The sequence below is a fragment of the Dreissena polymorpha genome, chromosome 8 (genome assembly GCF_020536995.1).
Source record: "Dreissena polymorpha isolate Duluth1 chromosome 8, UMN_Dpol_1.0, whole genome shotgun sequence".
NCBI lineage: Eukaryota > Metazoa > Mollusca > Bivalvia > Myida > Dreissenidae > Dreissena > Dreissena polymorpha.
Window position 1 is genome coordinate 99,632,252 of NC_068362.1, and position 19,928 is coordinate 99,652,179.

At 36.5% G+C, this 19,928-nt stretch overlaps 2 protein-coding genes across 2 annotated transcripts; one reads left to right on the plus strand and one right to left on the minus strand.

Moving 5' to 3' along the window:
• Nucleotides 1-1,030: 1,030 nt before the first annotated feature.
• On the plus strand, nucleotides 1,031-9,445 carry LOC127841461 (uncharacterized). Its single transcript, XM_052370286.1, has 3 exons — nucleotides 1,031-1,407; nucleotides 4,726-4,932; nucleotides 7,733-9,445. The coding sequence occupies exons 1-3, from the start codon at nucleotides 1,167-1,169 to the stop codon at nucleotides 8,755-8,757; spliced, it is 1,473 nt and encodes a 490-aa protein (XP_052226246.1). The 5' UTR covers nucleotides 1,031-1,166; the 3' UTR covers nucleotides 8,758-9,445.
• Nucleotides 8,908-18,654, minus strand: LOC127841462 (glyoxylate reductase/hydroxypyruvate reductase-like). The gene is made up of 3 exons (XM_052370287.1): nucleotides 18,218-18,654; nucleotides 15,014-15,184; nucleotides 8,908-10,410 (listed from the first exon to the last, which is right to left on the minus strand). Exons 1-3 carry the CDS (start codon nucleotides 18,414-18,416, stop codon nucleotides 9,845-9,847), a joined length of 936 nt encoding a protein of 311 aa, XP_052226247.1. The 5' UTR covers nucleotides 18,417-18,654; the 3' UTR covers nucleotides 8,908-9,844.
• Between the last annotated feature and the right edge of the window lie 1,274 nt (nucleotides 18,655-19,928).

Consider the following 19,928-nt stretch of genomic DNA (forward strand, 5'->3'; position numbering starts at 1 on the left):
CGTAGACCCAGATGAGACGCCGCATAATGCGGCGTCTCATCTGGGTCTGCGCTGTTTGCTTAAATGAATTTCTTTATGAAATATTCTAAATATAGAAATAAATACACTTGACACCCCTAATTTTGGAAATAAATTGATCCAATTTAAAAGGATGGGAGAGTCCACTGGGCATAAATGGGTTAATTAACAATAGCAGCAGCTTGGATACAAGGTATGACTAAGGAAAATATTTCACATGAACGTTATGTCTATGATTCAAAGTACAGAATCTTATCCTTATAATATGTGTCTTGTTCTGAGAAAACTGGGCATAATGCATGTACGTAAAGTGTCGTCCCAGATTAGCCTGTGCAGTCCACACAGGCTAATCAGGGACAACACTTTCCGCTTTTATGGTATTTTTAGTTTCAAGAAAGTCCCTGCTTACCGACAATCGAGTTTAGGCGGAAAGTGTCTTTACACTCTACGCACATTCATTAAGCCCAGTTTTCTCAGAACGCGACTCATATAACGAAACGGCTCTCAAATTTACGTCGGAAACAATGCAATGTCTTCAAATCATTGAAATAACAACATTAAATGTGTACATTACATATTTACGAAATGATTGCTTTAACACATATGTTGTTCGAATCTCGTTGCAAATGAACGCAATGCTCTACATAATTACACATACAATATTTAACTGCCTTATATTTAATGTAACATATGCAACGCTCGATATGGTTTAATTTACAACCGGGAAGTTTGCACGCAGCAGCTTAAAGAGCATTTTTTGTTTCACACAATGTTGTACTTTAAACGTTTAAGTGAAAATGTGCAAGTGATAACAAATGCTACCTTATACGCGAACCAATAAGATATATTTCGAACATTTTCATGATCTTTATCATCGGACAGTTGATAACTATAGGTGGTAAGTAGACGAATAGATATACGTGAAATGAATATCGGTATGTCCTCTTTTACAATGATTAGTTTATCATGTGATAAAATTTGTACTCTATTAGCGATATAATTTATCTCAGATACCATATCATAGTGACATTTCACTCATGTACGGACACTTTCATACAAATCACTGTCGTTACAACCCGTGACTTTCAGAATTAAAACGTTAATAAATCTTCATGTACTTATTTTACAATGGAATACACTAGCAAGCAATGGCCATTAAAACTAACGCCGCAGACGCTGCGACTGAGCCGGTGTTAGAGTTGGAGCTAGAGTTTGGACACGTTTCCGGCGCGTATTGGGAACAGGAAAAGGAGGCAATGGGAACTAAGGCGATGCGAGTTGTCACCCTTGTGGTGGGCTGCCTCGGTATGGCGATCGCCGGCTCCATCTACGCCTTCAACGCGTACGCTAACGCCGTCAAGGCGACGTTTACTTACACACAATCAGACAGTAAGAATTGACGCCATTTTGTCTTTATTCAGTCACTTTGCGCTCTATTCAGTTCTGCTTTATTAGACGTCTTTTTTGCTCCGTTGTGTTTTGTAGTTGTTGTTGTTTTTTATGACGGTTTCTTTACTTGTTAGTGTGCGCAGTTATTGTCAAATCGGTCATGCGTTGTGAATGCCCTTTCTTATATTCGATCTGCTACATTTTCCTGTCCGTTCCATGCTATTTCGATCTGATCTTTTATCTTCAAAAGTATGCAGTCATGACATTGTGTTTAACCATTTAGTTCGGATCATCGTCGTCCTGTACTTGTTCATTTCTCTGTCAATCTGTACTTCTTTGCCTGTCATTCTGTTCCTTGGAATATGCTTTCTTTATCCGCACTTTATGTTCACTTCTCTGTAATTCGGTTGTGTTTTATCTTTATTATGTCACTTTCCTTTCCTTCTGTTTCATTCTGGTCATTTAGTTATCAGCAGACACTCCGCTTCAATTTGTTCTTATTTTATGTCTATCTCTATATTGTTCTGATTCTCTATTTCTTCATGTATGTTAAAGTAACATTACTAATCAAAATCAACGAAAATTTCGTACAAAATTTCGTCAAATAAAGCTAAACAATTAAAAATCATTGTTCCTTATGGCCATTGTCGAAATTTCAACGCCAGATGTGGTCTGGTAAAATAGATGTTTGTGGATACAAAATGCTCGTTTTTCTTATGGTTTTAACATGGTGTCATTTTAGTGTTCGTGTGTCGTATCAATAGATATATTCGCAGGAAATTAACATGGAATTTATTGTGGTCACAAATAAATAAAAACGAGCGTTTTGTATCTACAAAAATCTATGTAACCATACCACATCTAGCGTTGAAATTGTGGCTATTGCTATAAGGAAAACTGCTTGTTTAGGTGTTAACTTTATTTTACGAAATAATTTACGAAATTTTCGTTGATTTTGAACGTTATAGAGACTAAGTTATCTAAGATCATGTACTAGTCTCCAATATTCTGCTGGAACGGCCAGATCCACCGTGTACTTTTCTTACTTTTCAATGCCACTTCTGTTCCGTATTTGTTATGTCCCTTCCTTTCCTTCCCTTTCTTCATGCGCAGTTGTTATCCACGCCAGTATATGATAACCTCAATTCGGTTTCATTGCGTTTCTTTCTTCTCTTTTGGGTTTACTTCGTTTCTCTTTTGACATTATCCACATTATGTAACAAAACAAAAACATACACATACCATGAAACAATGGCTTTTTCTCAAACAGTTTTAACATCGAACGAGGTGTAAGACAAGGATGTCCACTTTCATCCTCGCTATTTATTATATGCATCGAATATCTATCACACTATATACAATCAACTGAACATATAAATGGAATATCGCTAGAACCCGACGAAGAAATTAAACAGTTCCTATTTGCTGACGATGCAACTTATTTTTTAAACGACAGTAGTGACTCATTCAATAGTCTTATAGAATCGCTAACCTTTTTTTGGATTGGCATCGGGTCTTAAATTAAACAAAAGTAAATGTACTGTGCTAAGAGTATGTAAATTTAAACAAAGTAATATGCATCTTAAAAAAGAAATGAAATCAATCTGGACATAAGATGAAGCAACAACGTTAGGAATAACCTTTACAAACAATGAAAATGAAACAATTCTTAAAAACATTTTGCCTAAACTACAAAAATTTAAAAATTGTTTAAAATCATGGCAACACCGTAAACTTACACTTATCGGAAAAAAAAACGTGTTAAAAACATTTGCACTCCCTAAATTAATTTATACACTAACAGTTTTCCCAAATCCACCAAATGATATTATAAACGATATAAAATCAGCAATATTTAATTTCATATGGGACGGTAAGCCTGATAAAATAAAACGAACTCAGTTAATTCAATCTGTAGAAAATGGAGGTATCCAATTAACAGACATCGACTCATTCTTGAATGCAATCAAATGAAGCTGGGTTAAAAGATACCTAGATAATACCAATACGAGTAAATGGAAATTATTCTACCAGAAAATCCTTAAAGAATATGGTGACTCCTTACTTTTTGAATGTAACATCAACAATACCATTTTGCACGAAATTGCAAACGAAAACATATTTCTATCTAGTGTTTTATCGACATGGACTAATGTTACCCATAATCTAATCTAGAAACCCAAATCACCAGTAAAACTATTTTATGGAACAATAAAGACATAACTTCAAACAATAAGACGTTTGTCTATAAACACTGGTTTGAACAAAACATAAAATATGTTGACCAATTGTACGATTACAGAATAAAGAGCTTCTATTTTTTGAGAAAATATGTTATATATACGGAATACCTTCAAGCAATTTCCTAATGTATTACACATTAATTAAAGCATACCCATACATATTAAATCTACAATTAATACAAATAACACACCATGTACTCAAACATCATTCACGGAGAACATACTTGCAAAACAAAACAAAACAAACAAAATATTTTACAAACTACAACTTAAACACCCAGCAGAAAACTCCAAGATTCAAAATAAATGGCAAAGCCTTCTTCGAGAACAAGAATTAAATTGGAAACAAATATTTATCATGCCATATAAAACAACTATAGATAGCACACTGAGAAATTTCCAATATAAATATGTCCATAGAATCATAGTTACAAAGAAATATCTTTTTAAGTGCAACCTATCCAACACAAATTTATGTGATATATGCAGCGAACACATTGAAACAATAGAACATCTTTCTGGGAGTGCAGACATATTCAAATTCTATGGAAACAGTTAACATTTCTAGAGAAACAACAATTACAATTAAAACTGTCTCTCTTAAATATCAGTTTCGGTGTAAATACTTTTAAAATAACAGAAATTAATAACACTGTGAACCACATTATCATATTAATGAAATATTTTATATTCAGCATCAAATACAAAAACAAATACCTACTTTCAACTGTTTTATAAACTATTTAAAACTTAAGATCCATATTAAAAAACGAATTGCCCTTAACAATGATAAACTTCATATATTTAAACAAAAATGGCAACACATTAAACTTTTATAACAAGTCCAGAATGCTTTCTACCAACTTTAGGCAACTCATTCATATTCATAACTATTCTGTAGATTTCTTTTGGAAAAAAAACCACTATATATTAGCATATCTTGTATAACATGTTGGAACATTTTTGCTGCTACATGATATAACTTTTTTTTGTGTTTGATCATATGCATGTATGCAATGTTTGTCTTATATTGAATAAAAAAAAACGAAACTAACGCAAGTGATATCCTTTCTAGTTGAGATGTTCGCTTCCATGGGAAATTTCGGTATCTCATTCGGGTTACCGGCGGGGATCCTTGCGGAGAAATTCGGCTCCCGCATCACTTCCGTCGTTGCGGCGACAGTGTCGGCGGGTGGCTTTGTGCTCTTGTGGTCCACGACCCTTTCACACCAGTTCTACAACGAGCACGCTTGGCTCCAGTACATCTACTTCTTCATTGCCGGTAGGTTTGCAATAACCTTAACCCATTAAAGCCTTGTGGACTTTCCCATCCTTCTAAATTGGATCAATTTATTTCAACAATTAGGGATGTCTAGTATACTTATTTCTATATTTAGAATTTTTCTTACAGAAAATCCTTTAAGCAAACAGCGCAGACCCAGATGAGACGCCGCAATATGCGGCGTCTCATCTGGGTCTACGCTGTTTGCCAAGGCCTTTTTTCTAGACGCTCTAGGCATAAATGGGTTATTATCGGTGGTGTGTAGAGCCAACTGTACAATGGTAAAGGAAATGTACAGATAACTAAGTGCCTCTTACCATACAGTGACCGAAAAGTAAGCTAAAAAGCTGATTACCGATATCGACGTCTGAAGTTCGTTACCGTCTTGAGGCTGACTAGGAGGTCATTAAAATGCGAAGAGACATGGCGTGATCGGCGCTACTTTTATATTATCACGCACATTCCTATGTTATGAATGTCTGATGTATAAACGCAACGCACTTTATTTTGTCTTCATTATAATTTACCGATGTATACACATTTGACATAAAAAATTAAGTCTGCGTACAAAAAGAAAAAAGCAACCATAATTGACGTAATAACATATTGAGACTCTAGTTACGACAGATAAGATGAAAGAATGAATAGTCGTAAACAATATACAAAATATCAAGCACTAAATTAATACATGTATCCTAGAAAATATTTTATAATGAAGGAAAGCCTCCCAGTATTTCGGTTACACAAAGAATAGCGCGGGCAACTGCACCGAAAACCGACACATGCTCAACGCAGCGGTTTTATCCCGACGGCTTTAGGCGATTATACCTTGATTCGGTGTATTATATATCATTTTATTTAAAGTGTTCACTGTACTCCTAATAACAATCAAATGAAAATCCTTTCAGATCAGGAATTTTTAGTTTGTTTTATTTTGTTTAAGTATTATATTATAAAAGTAGTATTATTGTCTTTAATATTTCGAAAATAGTGTATGAGATAATGTTCATAATAAACAATAATTACTTATTTAAAAAAGCAAAAATAAGAACCAGAACTTTATTGAACCACGTGGCTCGGTTATCATCACGTGGTTGGTTATAACGGCAGGAATGTGATATCAAGCTATGATCGGAAGCAGTCCAACATTGTGTCGGCCACACAGGTGGTTGGCGTGTGGCTATGATATTAATTAGTGAAAACATCATTTTGAATGATAAATAATCATATTATAACGAAAAATTAACTTTTCTGAAAAAAAATATTTCACTATCAAATATATATATAACAAGGTATGCAACTCAAAATCACCCCAAAACGGGGTGCATCGCTTTGAACAGCCATATCTTCATCAATTGTGCAGCGATTTTCACGATCTCGGTCTTATTCAACGCAGAAATGAATTTCCTTTCTGGAAATGTATATGTCTTGCAATATTTTTACAAATGCTGGGTCAACTTTTAAGAAATAACACGATACACAACACGCATGACCCAGTTGACAGTGATCATGTATTCTTTATGAATGAAATCTCCAGTTGTAAAGACACACCTCCGCATTGGACCAATGAAATCACTCGTATGTTTAAAATGTCAGTTAGTTGAAATGTATGTAAACAAAGTTTTCAAACGGCGCTGGACAGTAAGTCTTGATGCAGAATGTAACGACAAGAACGGTAATAATGTTTTTTCATACGTTTTATTGAATTATGGTATCGAACTACATGAACTTTGTAGGGAAGTTGCCCTTTACTCCGTGAAGATTTCAGTCTTAAAGACAGCATGATCACTGTCAACTGGGTCATGCGTGTTGTGTATCGTGTTATTTCTTAAAAGTTGACCCAGCATTTGTAAAAATATTGCAAGACATATACATTTCCAGAAAGGAAATTCATTTCTGCGTTGAATAAGACCGAGATCGTTAAAATCGCTGCTAAATTGATGAAGATATGGCTGTTCAAAGCGATGCACCCCGTTTTGGGCTGATTTTGAGTTGCATACCTTGTTATATATATATTTGATAGTGAAATATTGTTTTTCAGAAAAGTTAATTTTTCGTTATAATATGATTATTTATCATTCAAAATGATGTTTTCACTAATTAATATCATAGCCACACGCTAACCACCTGTGGTCGGCCAGCTAAAAAAAATCAATTATGGAAAGTATCCTAAAGTGTAAGATTTATTATTCAATTGTATATATATATATATATATATATATATATATATATATATATATATATATATAATGCATGTTCAACATGATAGGAAAAAACGTGTTCATTGTAAGAAACTCAAAAAATTGTTCCGCTAAAGCACGTTGCTGCTTTAAAATAATTTGAACAAAATCCGAACACTTCCTGATTGTAGTTGAATTTTACCTAATTTCCCATTTTTATATTTTACACATTATGTTTAATGAATTTCCACATTTGCTTGATTCTTAAAAAGGAGTCTATGTGAACATCTTTTAGAACTGATGGATCGTCGTTTATCTAACCATTCTGATATGCATGCAGCCTTCTCAAGTCATAAATGGACAGACAGTCAGACGGGTGGTTGTCAGAAGACCTTTTTTGAATTTATTAAAGAGTCATAATCACTTCAAAAATATATCCGTCTGTTTAGAAATTTCAAATCAGCCGCGTTATGCGAAAATGGGTATTGTGCCATATACGGTCAGCGTAGCTCCAGACAAGCCATCGCGTTAGCCGCACACGAGATTAGACCCATTTTTACATGACACGGCTCACATAATACATGACCAAGTTTCTCTACCGACGTTCCACCTTGTTGTAGGTTTCGGTGCAATATTCATGTACATGGCGTCCCTAACAACGAACATGCACAACTTCAGCCCGAGGCATCGCGGCAAAGTCGTGGGTCTCTTAGACGCTTCCTTCAGCGCCGGCCCGGCGCTGATCGCTCTCCTCTACGGGGTGTTGTTCATGCGCGGTCACGTTACGGACGAACAGAACCAGGACCTCAAGGGATTTTATCTCATGTCCGCCATTTGCTTCGGGGTCATAGGTGTACTGGGCGTGTTTCTTCTGAAGAGCAACCCGTACAATGAAGAAGAAATGACGTTCGAAAAGTTGAACGAAGACGAAGACGATTCCTCTAACGTACCCAAAAGGGAAGGTGACGTTACTGGGCTCAAATTGTTGAAGGATGTAAATTTTCAATTTCTCTTCTGGGCGTACATTTTCTGCGCCGGTTTGCAATTGACTTTCCAGACAAACATAACAGCTTACCTAAAGTCCTATCATTTAGAGGGATATAGCACACTGTTCACCACACTAAACCCCATCTTCGGGGTCATCTCCAAATTCATCGCCGGTTTCCTGTCGGACGCGATGGTCCACAAGGTGCCGCGCATCGCCGTTTTGTTCGCCTTTAACGTTTTTCAGACCGTCACCATGGCGATATGCATCGCCTACTCCGACAGACTTCCGGTGCTTGTCATCGCTCTCATCGGTGTCGGAATGCCCAACGGCGCTCTGTGGTGCTTAACGCCCACTATGCTCAGCGAGTTTTACGGGATGAAGTATTTCGGGAGGAACTGGGGTACCATAATGTTCGGTAACGCTTTGGGCGGACTACTTTTTCAGCGGATTTACGGGTGGATCTACGACAGTAGCATAGGCTATGTGGGTCAAACTGTTTGCTACGGGCTTAAATGCTTCGCGTGGAGTTTTGCCATGATGACGGTACTTAGCGGGTGCTCGCTGCTACTCAACGCCGGTGTTCTGGAGTCAGAGGTCAGGGCGTACAAGTCCATGGCGCGAGCAAGAACGATGCGAAAAATAGACAAAGAATACTAACAACCAATGGGAATTCGCGTGAGAGGTCACGTGACGGATGCGTGACGGATAGGACAATCATGACCAAAAGGAATCACGTGATATTGGAATTTTAAGTGACGTCACCAGGGACACTGGGTGAGCACTATAATATAGCAAATGACGTGTGCATGTCGTTATCTATACGCTTTATTAAATTATTCCGGATACAAAGTATCACCAGTTTATATGACACATTTAAAGATAATTTACTTTATTTACAAGTATCAAGTATCACTAATCCAAGAAATTATAATGTAATTGGATACACAAATTACACGAATCTACTTCAAATTTTAAATTTGTATTTGTACAGAAATATTTGCCCCATTATACGTCTTGTTTTCGTATATTTCTGCAGTAAATTCAATCTAATTAAAATTAGGAAGACATATGGCTTAACATGCAAACAGACATCTTTAAATAAATGTGCGTTATTTGAAGTTTTAAGTCCATTACCAAAAAATAGATATAATTTTACATTATTATTGTTAAAATTTATGTGAATTCATAAATGTACGCTTTGTGTAATTATTTCTGTATCATAAATTGACCGTGATATTTGATAAATGTGCAATTATTACATTACATAATTATAAGATTTATTTTATTCAACAATAAATATTTATAATTATGTTAACATAATGATACATTAAAATTGTTAATTTTATGTTTGTTTTAGAGATACTGTATAACACAACTGAACGAATATTTCCTGAAAATGCAGAAACATATTTTAAAGATAATATTACAAAATACATATATCTTGATTATGATATTACAGAACATGTAAGTTAAATTTACTGTATTCATACATTACAAACTGAAACATTTCGTAATAAAATAAAAGATTGTCGAGACATCGACTTACGAAATACACAATACCATCAATTGCTTACCATACTCGTGTTGCTAGCCAATCAATATGACAGTAAGACAGTAACCAGGACCTTTTTATTTACTTTAAATATCATTCTAAGCTATTTTCTGATTACATTCAAATTCAGCTGCGCTAGTCATGGCGACTTGAAAACTAACTAACTACAGCGAATTAAAACAGTTTCGTTCACTAGTCCAACATGGCGACGATGTTTTTTGCGGTGTTAACGCACATAGCCATTCGCGCCTCAACTGTGTTTGTACCCATGTGAGGAAGAATCACGCACCTGTTACACGTCATCAGCGGGTGGTCCAATGGGAGAGGTTCTGGTACTGTGACGTCAAGACCTGCCGCACCAATCACATTGTTTTGCAGGGCATCGTACAAATCTTCTTGATTGATAATTTGTCCTCGGGCGGTATTTATTAACACGGCTGTGTTTTTCATTTTGGAGAACGCATTTTTGTTGAAAATTCCTACGGTTTGAGCCGTAACAGCGCAGCATATGCAAATGATGTCCGACTGGGCTAAAAGCTCATCGAATGACACGCGACTTGCAATCCCTTCCGCGTAAGTGACGTCTATAAGGTCGGTGTAAAGTATCTTGTGGACGCCAAATGGTTTCATTCGGCGTGCGATTCCGAAGCCCACTCGGCCGAATCCGAAAATCCCGAGCGTTTTTCCCATGGAGACGTTGCCTAGCAGCCACATCGGCTTCCACGAACCGGAAGTTCCGCTTTTCAGTGCTGCTAAACCTGTTTATCAAAAATAATTTTAAACTTTGTCAACCTGTAGTTTTTTTAAATAATTTTAAACTAAGTCAAAGTGGATCATTAAACATGCGTATTGTCACATATCGAGAACGTTATCTATTCCATGCATATTCCACAATTAATTAGCTCTGGCCTGTTTTCGCATTAGGGTGAAAAAATCTGTACGACTTTATACGAGGCAAACAATCTGAAGGTCGTGACATAAGTTTCCTAAACAATAGTATTAACTACAAAGTCGGTAGTGACTTAATTGCACCTACCGGTCAGTCACTATTACCAGAGAAGAACAGCATCCTTGTCAATCATTTATCATGTGCGCTTCGTCCTACAAAAACCTTAATCTTAACAACTAGTTGCTCCTTAAAGATAAAGGATAACCAAGATTTGAGTTGACAAACGAAGCAGTTGACAAGAAATAATAAAAGCTGCGCCATGAGCGCATGATACGCCCGTCGTTCGCCAATGAAGTAGTAAGGTAATAAATAACCCTTTGAATCATTTTTTTACTTCAGTTTATTTGTATTTGAATACATGGTTTATTTTATAAGTACATGAGCATGGAAATCACGAAATTTTGACGAACAAAGTCCCATAACTCTGGAACGACAATTCAGAATTCCGTCAAAAACGAAAGGGGATCAGGGTTTATCAATATTAAGATTGTGTTGAAATTTGAAAAAAATCCATCGAAGGATATTTGAGCTACAGTAGGACATTCAATGAAATCACGAAATTTTGACGAACAAAGTCCCATAACTCTGGAACGACAATTCAGAATTCCGTCAAAAACGAAAGGGGATCAGGGTTTATCAATATTAAGATTGTGTTAAAATTTGAAGAAAATCTGTCAAAGGATATTTGACGTAGCGTACGACATTAACAGACGGACGGACGGACGGACGGACGGACAGACGGACGCGGGGTATACCATAATACGTCCCGTCATAGACGGGCGTATAAAAAATCCATCGGGGGATATTTGAGCTACGGTAGGATACATGAACAACAATAACATTTAAGGTCACAGTGACCTTGACCTTAGAATGAATGACCTTGAAATGACCAGTGGTCATCTAAGTGTGCTTGCAAACCTTCATGTCAAGTTTGAAGACTCTATGTCCAAGCATACCAAAGTTATAACAATTTTAACATTTTAACATTTAAGGTCACAGTGACCTTGACCTTCAAATGAATGACATTGAAATGACCAGTGGTCATCTTCTAGTACTGGCCAATCTTTATTTCAAGTTTGAAGACTCTAGGTACAAGCATACCAAAGTTATAACATGAAATAAGAACTTTAACATTTTTACATTCAAGGTCACAGTGACCTTGACCTTCAAATGAATGACCTTGAAATGTCCAGGGGTTACTTACTAGTTCTGGCCAACCTTCATGTCAAGTTTCAAGACTCTAGGTCCAAGCATACCAAAGTTATAACAACTTTAACATTTTTACATTCAAGGTCACAGTGACCTTGACCTTCAAATGAATGACCTTGAAATGTCCAGTGGTTACTTACTAGTTCTGGCCAACCTTCATGTCAAGTTTCAAGACTCTAGGTCCAAGCATACCAAAGTTATAACAACTTTAACATTTTTATATAGCTACAGTAGGACATTCAATGAAATCACGAAATTTTGACGAACAAAGTCCCATAACTCTGGAACGACAATTCAGAATTCCGTCAAAAACGAAAGGGGATCAGGGTTTATCAATATTAAGATTGTGTTAAAATTTGAAGAAAATCTGTCAAAGGATATTTGACGTAGCGTACGACATTAACAGACGGACGGACGGACGGACGCGGGGTATACCATAATACGTCCCGTCATAGACGGGCGTATAAAAACGGATGCCCGTACATCTGATTTTGTGACTGCAGTAAGTTTAAAATGGGGAACCATATGTCTATTATAACAAGAGGGCCAAGATGGCCCTAGTTCGCTCACCTGAGAGGTGTCGGTTCATTCAATCTTTACCAAATGTCAAACTTGAACTAGATATTGTCCAGACAAACATCCTGGTCAAGTTTCATCATTATTTCTTCTGCGAGTCATGATCCATGTACCTATGAAGTTTCATGATCCTAAGCGTAAGCATTCTTGAGTTATCATCCGGAAACCATTTTTCTAAGTTGAGTCACCGTGACCTTGACAGCCATTGTGTGAATACGTTTTTTGGCACTGTGACCTTGATCTTTGACCTAGTGACCTGATAATCAATAGGGGTCATCTGCGAGTCATGATCAATATACCTATGAAGTTTCATGAACCTAGGCATAAGCGTTCTTGAGTTATCATCCAGCAACTATTTTACTATTTCAGGTCACCGTTACCTTGACCTTTGACCTAGTGACCTGAAAATCAATAGGGGTCATCTTCGAGTCATGATCAATGTACCTATGAAATGTCATGATGCTAGGCATAAGCGTTCTTGAGTTATCATCCGGAAACCATTTTACTATTTCGGGTCATCGTGACCTTGACCTTTGACCTTGTGACCTGAAAATCAATAGGGGTCATCTGCGAGTCATGATCAATGTACCTATGAAGTTTCATGATCCTTGGCATAAGTGCTCGTGAGTAATCATCCGGAAACCATCTGGTGGACGGACGGACCGACATGAGTAAAATAATATACCCCCTCTTCTTCGAAAGGGGGGGGGGGGACATAATGAGAAAACTGCCCCCTCCCAGCAGCCATGTTATTCAACTGACCGGAACCATTTTTTAACTCAACTCTCTTATCAAGGAAACAAATGTTCTGAGCAAATTTCATGAAAATTGGGCCAAAAATGTGACTTATACTGTGTTCACATGTTTTCACTATATACATATAGAGAAAAAGGCCCCGCCCACTGGCGGCCATGTTTTTTCACTGACCCCGGCCATTTTCGAACTCGTCTGAGATATCAATAAAACCAATGTTTTGACCAATTTTCGTGATGATTGGGCAAAAATTGTGACTTCTAGAGTGTTTACAAGGTTTCTCTATAGCCAAAAAGGGAAAACTGCCAATATATACATATAGAGAAAAATGCCCCGCCCACTGATTTTTCACCGATCTCGACCATTTTCGAACTCGTCCGAGACATCAATTGAACCAATATTTTGACCAACTTTCATGATGATTGGGCAAAAATTGGGACATCTAGTGTGTTTACAAGGTTTCTCTATAGCCAAATAAGGAAAACTCCCCCGCCACTGGCGGCCATGTTTTTCAACGGATCGGAACCACTTTTGAACTCAACCAAGATATCATTAAGACAAACATTTTGACAAAGTTACATGAAGATTGGGCATGAAATGTGACTTCTAAAGTGTTTACAAGGTTTTTCTTTTTTTTGACCTAGTGACCTAGTTTTTGACTGCACAACCAAGTTTCGACCTCGGCCGAGATATCATTGGGACAAAGCTTCTGACCAAGTTTCATGAAGATGGGACAAGAAATGTGGCCTATAGAGTGTTTACGAGCAAATGTTAACGGACAGACGGACATAAGACGGACAAAGACCGGTCACAAAAGCTCACCTGAGCAATCAAGTGAGCTAAAAATGACTAGTAATCTGCAAACGTAGTATTATTAAGTATGACATTAATTTTCGTTGCTTTCTTGTGTTGGCCGAACAAGGGCAAAATATCAATCTTCTGAGGAATTGTCATGATGGACCAAAAATGTGACTTCTAGAGCAAGTATAGCCATATAAGAAAAACTGCCTTGCAACCCTGGCGGCCATATTTTCAACAGACTGCAAGCTTTTTCAAAGTCAGCTGAGATATTATTAAACATATGTGTTTTGTTCTGAGAAAACTGGGCTTAATTCACGTGATTAAAGTGTCGTCCCAGATTAGCCTGTGCAGTCCGCACAGGCTAATCAGGGACGACACTTTCCGCTTTTATGGAAGTCCCTCCTTACCGAAAATCAAGTTTAGGCGGAAAGTGTTGTCCCTGGGACAACACTTAACGCACGTGTATTATGCCCAGTTTTATCAGAACAAGACACATATATTTGAAGGTTCATGAAGATAAAAAAGGTGACTTCTCCAGTATGTAAAAGCTTTCCATGACTTTAACTTATAACATAGTTTGGAAATCGGACGTCATTATACCCATTTTCGAATCATCTGAGATATCATTTGGTCAAATATTATGACAAGGTTGCATGAACAGCAACCATCTAATGTGGCCTATAAAATGGTCATCAAGATATGTTCACAACGCCCTTCAACTAAAGAAAGAAACAATAAAAAAGCTCGACATGAGCATGTTGAGATAAGATGAGGTAAAGAAGAACACATTTAACAGGGCCAGGATGCTCCAAAGTGCTTACGTAAGTACAGGCAGAGATAAATACATTAAGCTAATATAGGCTAAAAAACGGTTACCATACCGGACACAAGACCAGATCAACATCAACATTGAAAATAATTTAGCAAGAACTATAAACTGCTGGAAATTGCATCTAAAATTAAAATATTGTCCAAACGTTAATGCATCTTGGAGTGCTGTGTGACATATGTAACATCATAAACTACCAAAAACACGTGTTATAATAACCAATTACCCAAAAACACAATTTTACCTTCCGCCAGACGGCGTGTTGTGATAAGCAGCAACGCAACAGAGAGTTCGGCAGCGCTGTCTGAGGCCACATCAGGTGTTGTTGCGACGCAGATTTGGCGGCGTTTGCACTCATGAACATTGATGTGGTCATTCCCAACTGACATCGTCCCAATGACTTTAAGGGATGACCCTGTAATATTATGATGAAAATGCTCATTAATTAACATTGTTCTTTACGATGCAAATAGTAACGTTTGAGCCGAAAATAATTTATGCTGTTAATATTTGGTGCATGTATTTGCGTACTGCAAATCTTATATCAATAATAAACTCACGATAATTATTGCTTTCAGGGTATTTTTCTACTTTTTGGGAAGATAGCCCATGGCTTTGGAATTTGGAATTTTATCGGCATTTTCATGAAATTGAGAAAATAAATTCATTAGCCTTTTTTCCACACGAAAAGTCCACTGATTAGGGAAATACTAAATTTGACATAACTCTTTATAATTATTCAAATTAAAAGAACAAAATCATATAATACTTTGTTAGATGTAATTGAATTAAAAGTTGAGATATAATACGCATTAAACACTTCCTTCTAAAAAAAAAATAAAAAAATTGAGGGGTGGGGGAGGAAATTGGGAATTTTTTGCCACATTTTGGGAAAAAAATTATACTTTATGGCATTGGGAACATAGCCGAATTTCCGGCTATAAAATCGGGTAAAAAAAAACAGGCAAGTTTAAAAACAATAGTCAACATAGTAGTATCAAAGTCAACTAGTGGCAAGAGTAAGGAAACAGTGTACTAAATCAAGCACGTATAAATGAGACGTTTATCGCAATTTGAGACATGTTTGCTGGAACACGTTGCCTTATATTCCCAAAGTGCCAAACTTGATGTAATCATAACTATTAACAATAAATTGAGTTGGTTATTTTCGACGATGTGAGGCTTCTTTTGATTAATTTTCATAAAAATGTACAAGGGTACATACAGTTAACGTTTGTAGTTCAAAACACACGTGGACGAACATCTCAACTGTAAACATGTTAATGTTTGCTTACTGTTTACCAAAATAAAGTCTTTCAATACGCATGTTCTGTACATCATGTAAGGTATGTTGACGGTCGCAATAAAATCTATAGGATGATGAACAATACAGCACGAAAAATTAAGAATAATTTCACTTTGTTAATTTAAGTTATTTATACCTATGTCACGCTAGGTATGGGGATACTTTGATAACAGATGGCACTTCGATACCAGATAACAACAAAAGCCACGCGCGAGAGGTAAGTTCATCAGGTTTTTTGTTTAAGTTATATCATAAAGATTAGTTTTTTCGACAAGGCGCATGGTCGAGTTTATAAATGGTGTATCCTTTTCTATTGCAAAGAAAAGAATTACGAAAGAATGGTAGATTTTTTTCCAAAAAATTAAAAATTCGGTCGGTAATAAACTTGTTTTTAAGTGGTAAATTGAGATTAAGAGAATTGAAAATACAATGAATCATGTGGATAAACACGACTGTGTTCAATTGTACTTATAGCAGGACTCTAGATAAGGGGAGCAAGTGGTCTTAAAGCGGCCAATACACCTCATAAAATCCTTTTGTCATTGGTGCTCATTAGAATCGCAGCATGAAGACGATACTAATACGTAGCCACAAAATATAAAAGAGATTGGAAAACTCCCTTTATATTGTGCTCTACTTATAGGAAGCACTTTCCTTTACAATTGCCTTTCCCTTTAATTAACATATTCCAAAGGGATAAGAACATTCATGTCAGTACATACATTTGTATTTATTGTCTGCTTACTTTAGCAGTATTCCACAGCGAATTCTGCATTTCTGAGTCACTAAATGGAGTGTGTTATATCTGGTAAAAAGTGTCGAGTTATCTGGAATCGAAGTGCCATTGTCTTTAAGATGATCGGTAAAAGAAGTGTCCATGAATATATGGCATCCGACTCTTACTTGAAGTTAAAGATTTGAATTTCCTCAAATACGTTATTTAACTAAAATTTAACGTGTTGTAACATTAATGGACATATTGATCTTTTATTTCGATTAGTTGGCACGTTCTTGAATTATTTCCAAGTATGTTTATTTTGTTGAAATACGTACTGATCATGAATTCATGATGATTATCGATGACATTTTAACTTTCTTTTTTAATCCATTGTGTTTTTCACGACTTTCTTGCTCCGCAATACGATGTACTACACCATCAATCGACCAAACAATGTTACTTGTCTGAAAACCAAATAAACAGAACATAAATGCAAAAAATCTGAAGAACTCAACTCTCGCGCGTGGCTTTTGTTGTTATCTGGTATGGAAGTGACGTCTGTGATCAAAGTTTATCCCATCATCAGACGTGCATTGTCGAAATAAACCACTGTGGAATAAATTTTCCTCTATTTCGGCAGTGCTGAAATATAGCTGTCACGCGCGGCGGAGAATGGTCATATTACTCGGAATCAACTATAAAGTAATCATTTTTAGTAAAATCGAATCATATTCAATAAAACAAACAATTTGATACCAAGATGTAATATATTTTTAACAAATAATGCAACTCAAAAAGCAAAAAAACATTATGTACAAATATTAAGTGCGCGTACTCGTGACGTCATTATTAACACCTCATACGACACAATGCATGTTCTTTCCCGGTTCTTTCACGCTAAAGCTGCAGTTGTTTAGTGTGTTTTTTTCTCATTATTTCTTAAAAATCGGGGACGTAGAGGTATGATAAACAGAAAAACAGGTTATAGTTACTGATCTTTTTGTAATGTATTAGGCTCGGCACGATTAAAATAAAACAACAATGTTTGCTTAAAATAACTTTGGGATTTTCCGTGTAAGTCGATTTTCCTATTCTATTTTTAAAGAAAATTGATGGGATAAATCGAATACTAGGTCGGTGCCGAATAAAGCAAAGTTTATTTTGCTCGGCACGAAAATCTGAACCACTCGCCAAGGCTCGTGGTTCAGATTTTCTAAGCCTCGCAAAATAAACTTTGCTTTATTCGGCACCGACCTTGTATTCTCTATATCCGCATACCCGGCGTGCATGTTAATAGTCAAAGTATTTGTATAGACTATGTATTTTTCCTATGCTAAAATAATTATATCTTAATGGCCAAGAAACGTCAGCTTTTCAATTAATTACTTTATTTTTGAAAACATTCAACGTAATGGAAATCCTACCCGCCGCATCTAAAACTTCTCTATCGATGACGTCATTGATGGTGCAGAATAACCCCTCGGAGCCATGCACGCGCTTCAGCAACTCGTCACGTGGCATGATGTCGTCACTGTCCCAGACGTGAACGGTGCATTTCTCACGCAATATCTGTAAACCCTCCTCTGGTACGCGGCGAGTAACAATCACTTTCGGTTTCGTCATGTCTTCAAACTCTTTGACTATATCCTTGTTCAGAAGTTGATGCAAGAATCAAGTACACTTAACTTAGTAAATAAAGATTATACGTTTATCAATACCGCCTACACAATAACGTTTGTATTGACCGCGAAAAGCACAAAAATAATCGAACTTGTGCAAAGAAACGTAGTTCCTTTTTACAAATGAAACACCTATACGTTTTAATAGACGTGCGGTTGCGAAATAAATGTGAAGGTCGCCGTGAGGATATTTTTAGACTAAGGACAACGGAGGACGGGGGTACCAGAAACAGTTAAATTATTCCAAAATACAAAAACAATATTATTGTTTACGTTTTGATTTGTTTCATCTAATAGTGAATTTTTTTCCTCATGGTCGTCTTTAAATAAATGGCTTTCGATTAAATTGATACATTATTTACAAAACGAGTCCCACGAGGTCAATCTGAACCGGACAAGAATCCTATCGTCCCTTCTAGTGCCTCCGTCTGTCTTCCGGATCGACCGCAATGAACTCCATACGCACTCTTCGCTATTTATCGTCTGGGGCTACATGCGGGGTATGAATTAAAAATGACTCTTGTAAGATCTAAACCATTTTTCTGTCAGAGTTGTATCCCTTACACTTACATTTGTACGCATATATATACCGACTAAAAAGCGTTAAGTCGTCATCTATTTAAATGAAAAGTGTGCTGTTGTTCTGTGTTTATATATAAATCGCTTTACTTTACAGTGTTTGAGATAACTCTCATGAATTGTAAATGGTATTAGAATGCATTGACTGGTTAGCAATGACTGTTTTATCCACGATATTAAAATCGCCAGGAGTTCATTAGCCTCTGTCCCGGTGTCACGAATTTCACTCCGTTTTCCTACGATTCTCGAACCCGTGTGACTCCTGTTGAAGCTTGCACACATACATACCGTACTAGTCGCTGGGACCAGAGTTTGGAAGGTTCTTGCATATGGGTCAGAGCTACTGTATTACAATTTTGAACCGGTTTAAATCATTCGTGGCCATTCGTAGTACCTCCACGACATTGTCACATTAATAAGACAATCCTCATATCATCGTGCTCAATAAAGTTCATTCGTGAAGTAAACGTACATGTAGATGCAATCACGACCTATCTTTACAGACGTAATGAAAATCGTTTTTGTGCCTTTTTACAAGACTATACACTGCGTTATTCTGTGATTAAAATTGACAACGTTTGTATATGGCGGTATTCTGGTAAAATTGATATTTATATTTAATCAATTTTATTTGCATTTTTACATCGATGGATTATAACTAAACTGATTAAGATTATTATTGATATTGCAAGTCCATTCGTTTGAAAAGTAACTTTTATTTTTTATTATTAGCAGCGTTTTTTTTACTTTCCTTACTTTGAAATAAAATCAAACCTCTTTCTGAAAAGAAATTAACTTCCTATTGCAATACGCTAAAAGCTTAACACATTTATGTCTAGCGTCTAGAAAAAAGGCCTTGTCAAACAGCGTAGACCTA

Coding starts and splice junctions, on each gene's coding strand:
- LOC127841461 (XM_052370286.1), top strand. CDS start 1,167: ATGGCCATTAAAACTAACGCCGCAGACGCTGCGACTGAGCCGGTGTTA. Junction 1,408..4,725: donor TACTTACACACAATCAGACA/GTAAGAATTGAC, acceptor TATCCTTTCTAG/TTGAGATGTTCGCTTCCATG. Junction 4,933..7,732: donor CATCTACTTCTTCATTGCCG/GTAGGTTTGCAA, acceptor ACCTTGTTGTAG/GTTTCGGTGCAATATTCATG.
- LOC127841462 (XM_052370287.1), bottom strand. CDS start 18,416: ATGACGAAACCGAAAGTGATTGTTACTCGCCGCGTACCAGAGGAGGGT. Junction 15,185..18,217: donor AGAAGTTTTAGATGCGGCGG/GTAGGATTTCCA, acceptor ATAATATTACAG/GGTCATCCCTTAAAGTCATT. Junction 10,411..15,013: donor AACACGCCGTCTGGCGGAAG/GTAAAATTGTGT, acceptor TTTGATAAACAG/GTTTAGCAGCACTGAAAAGC.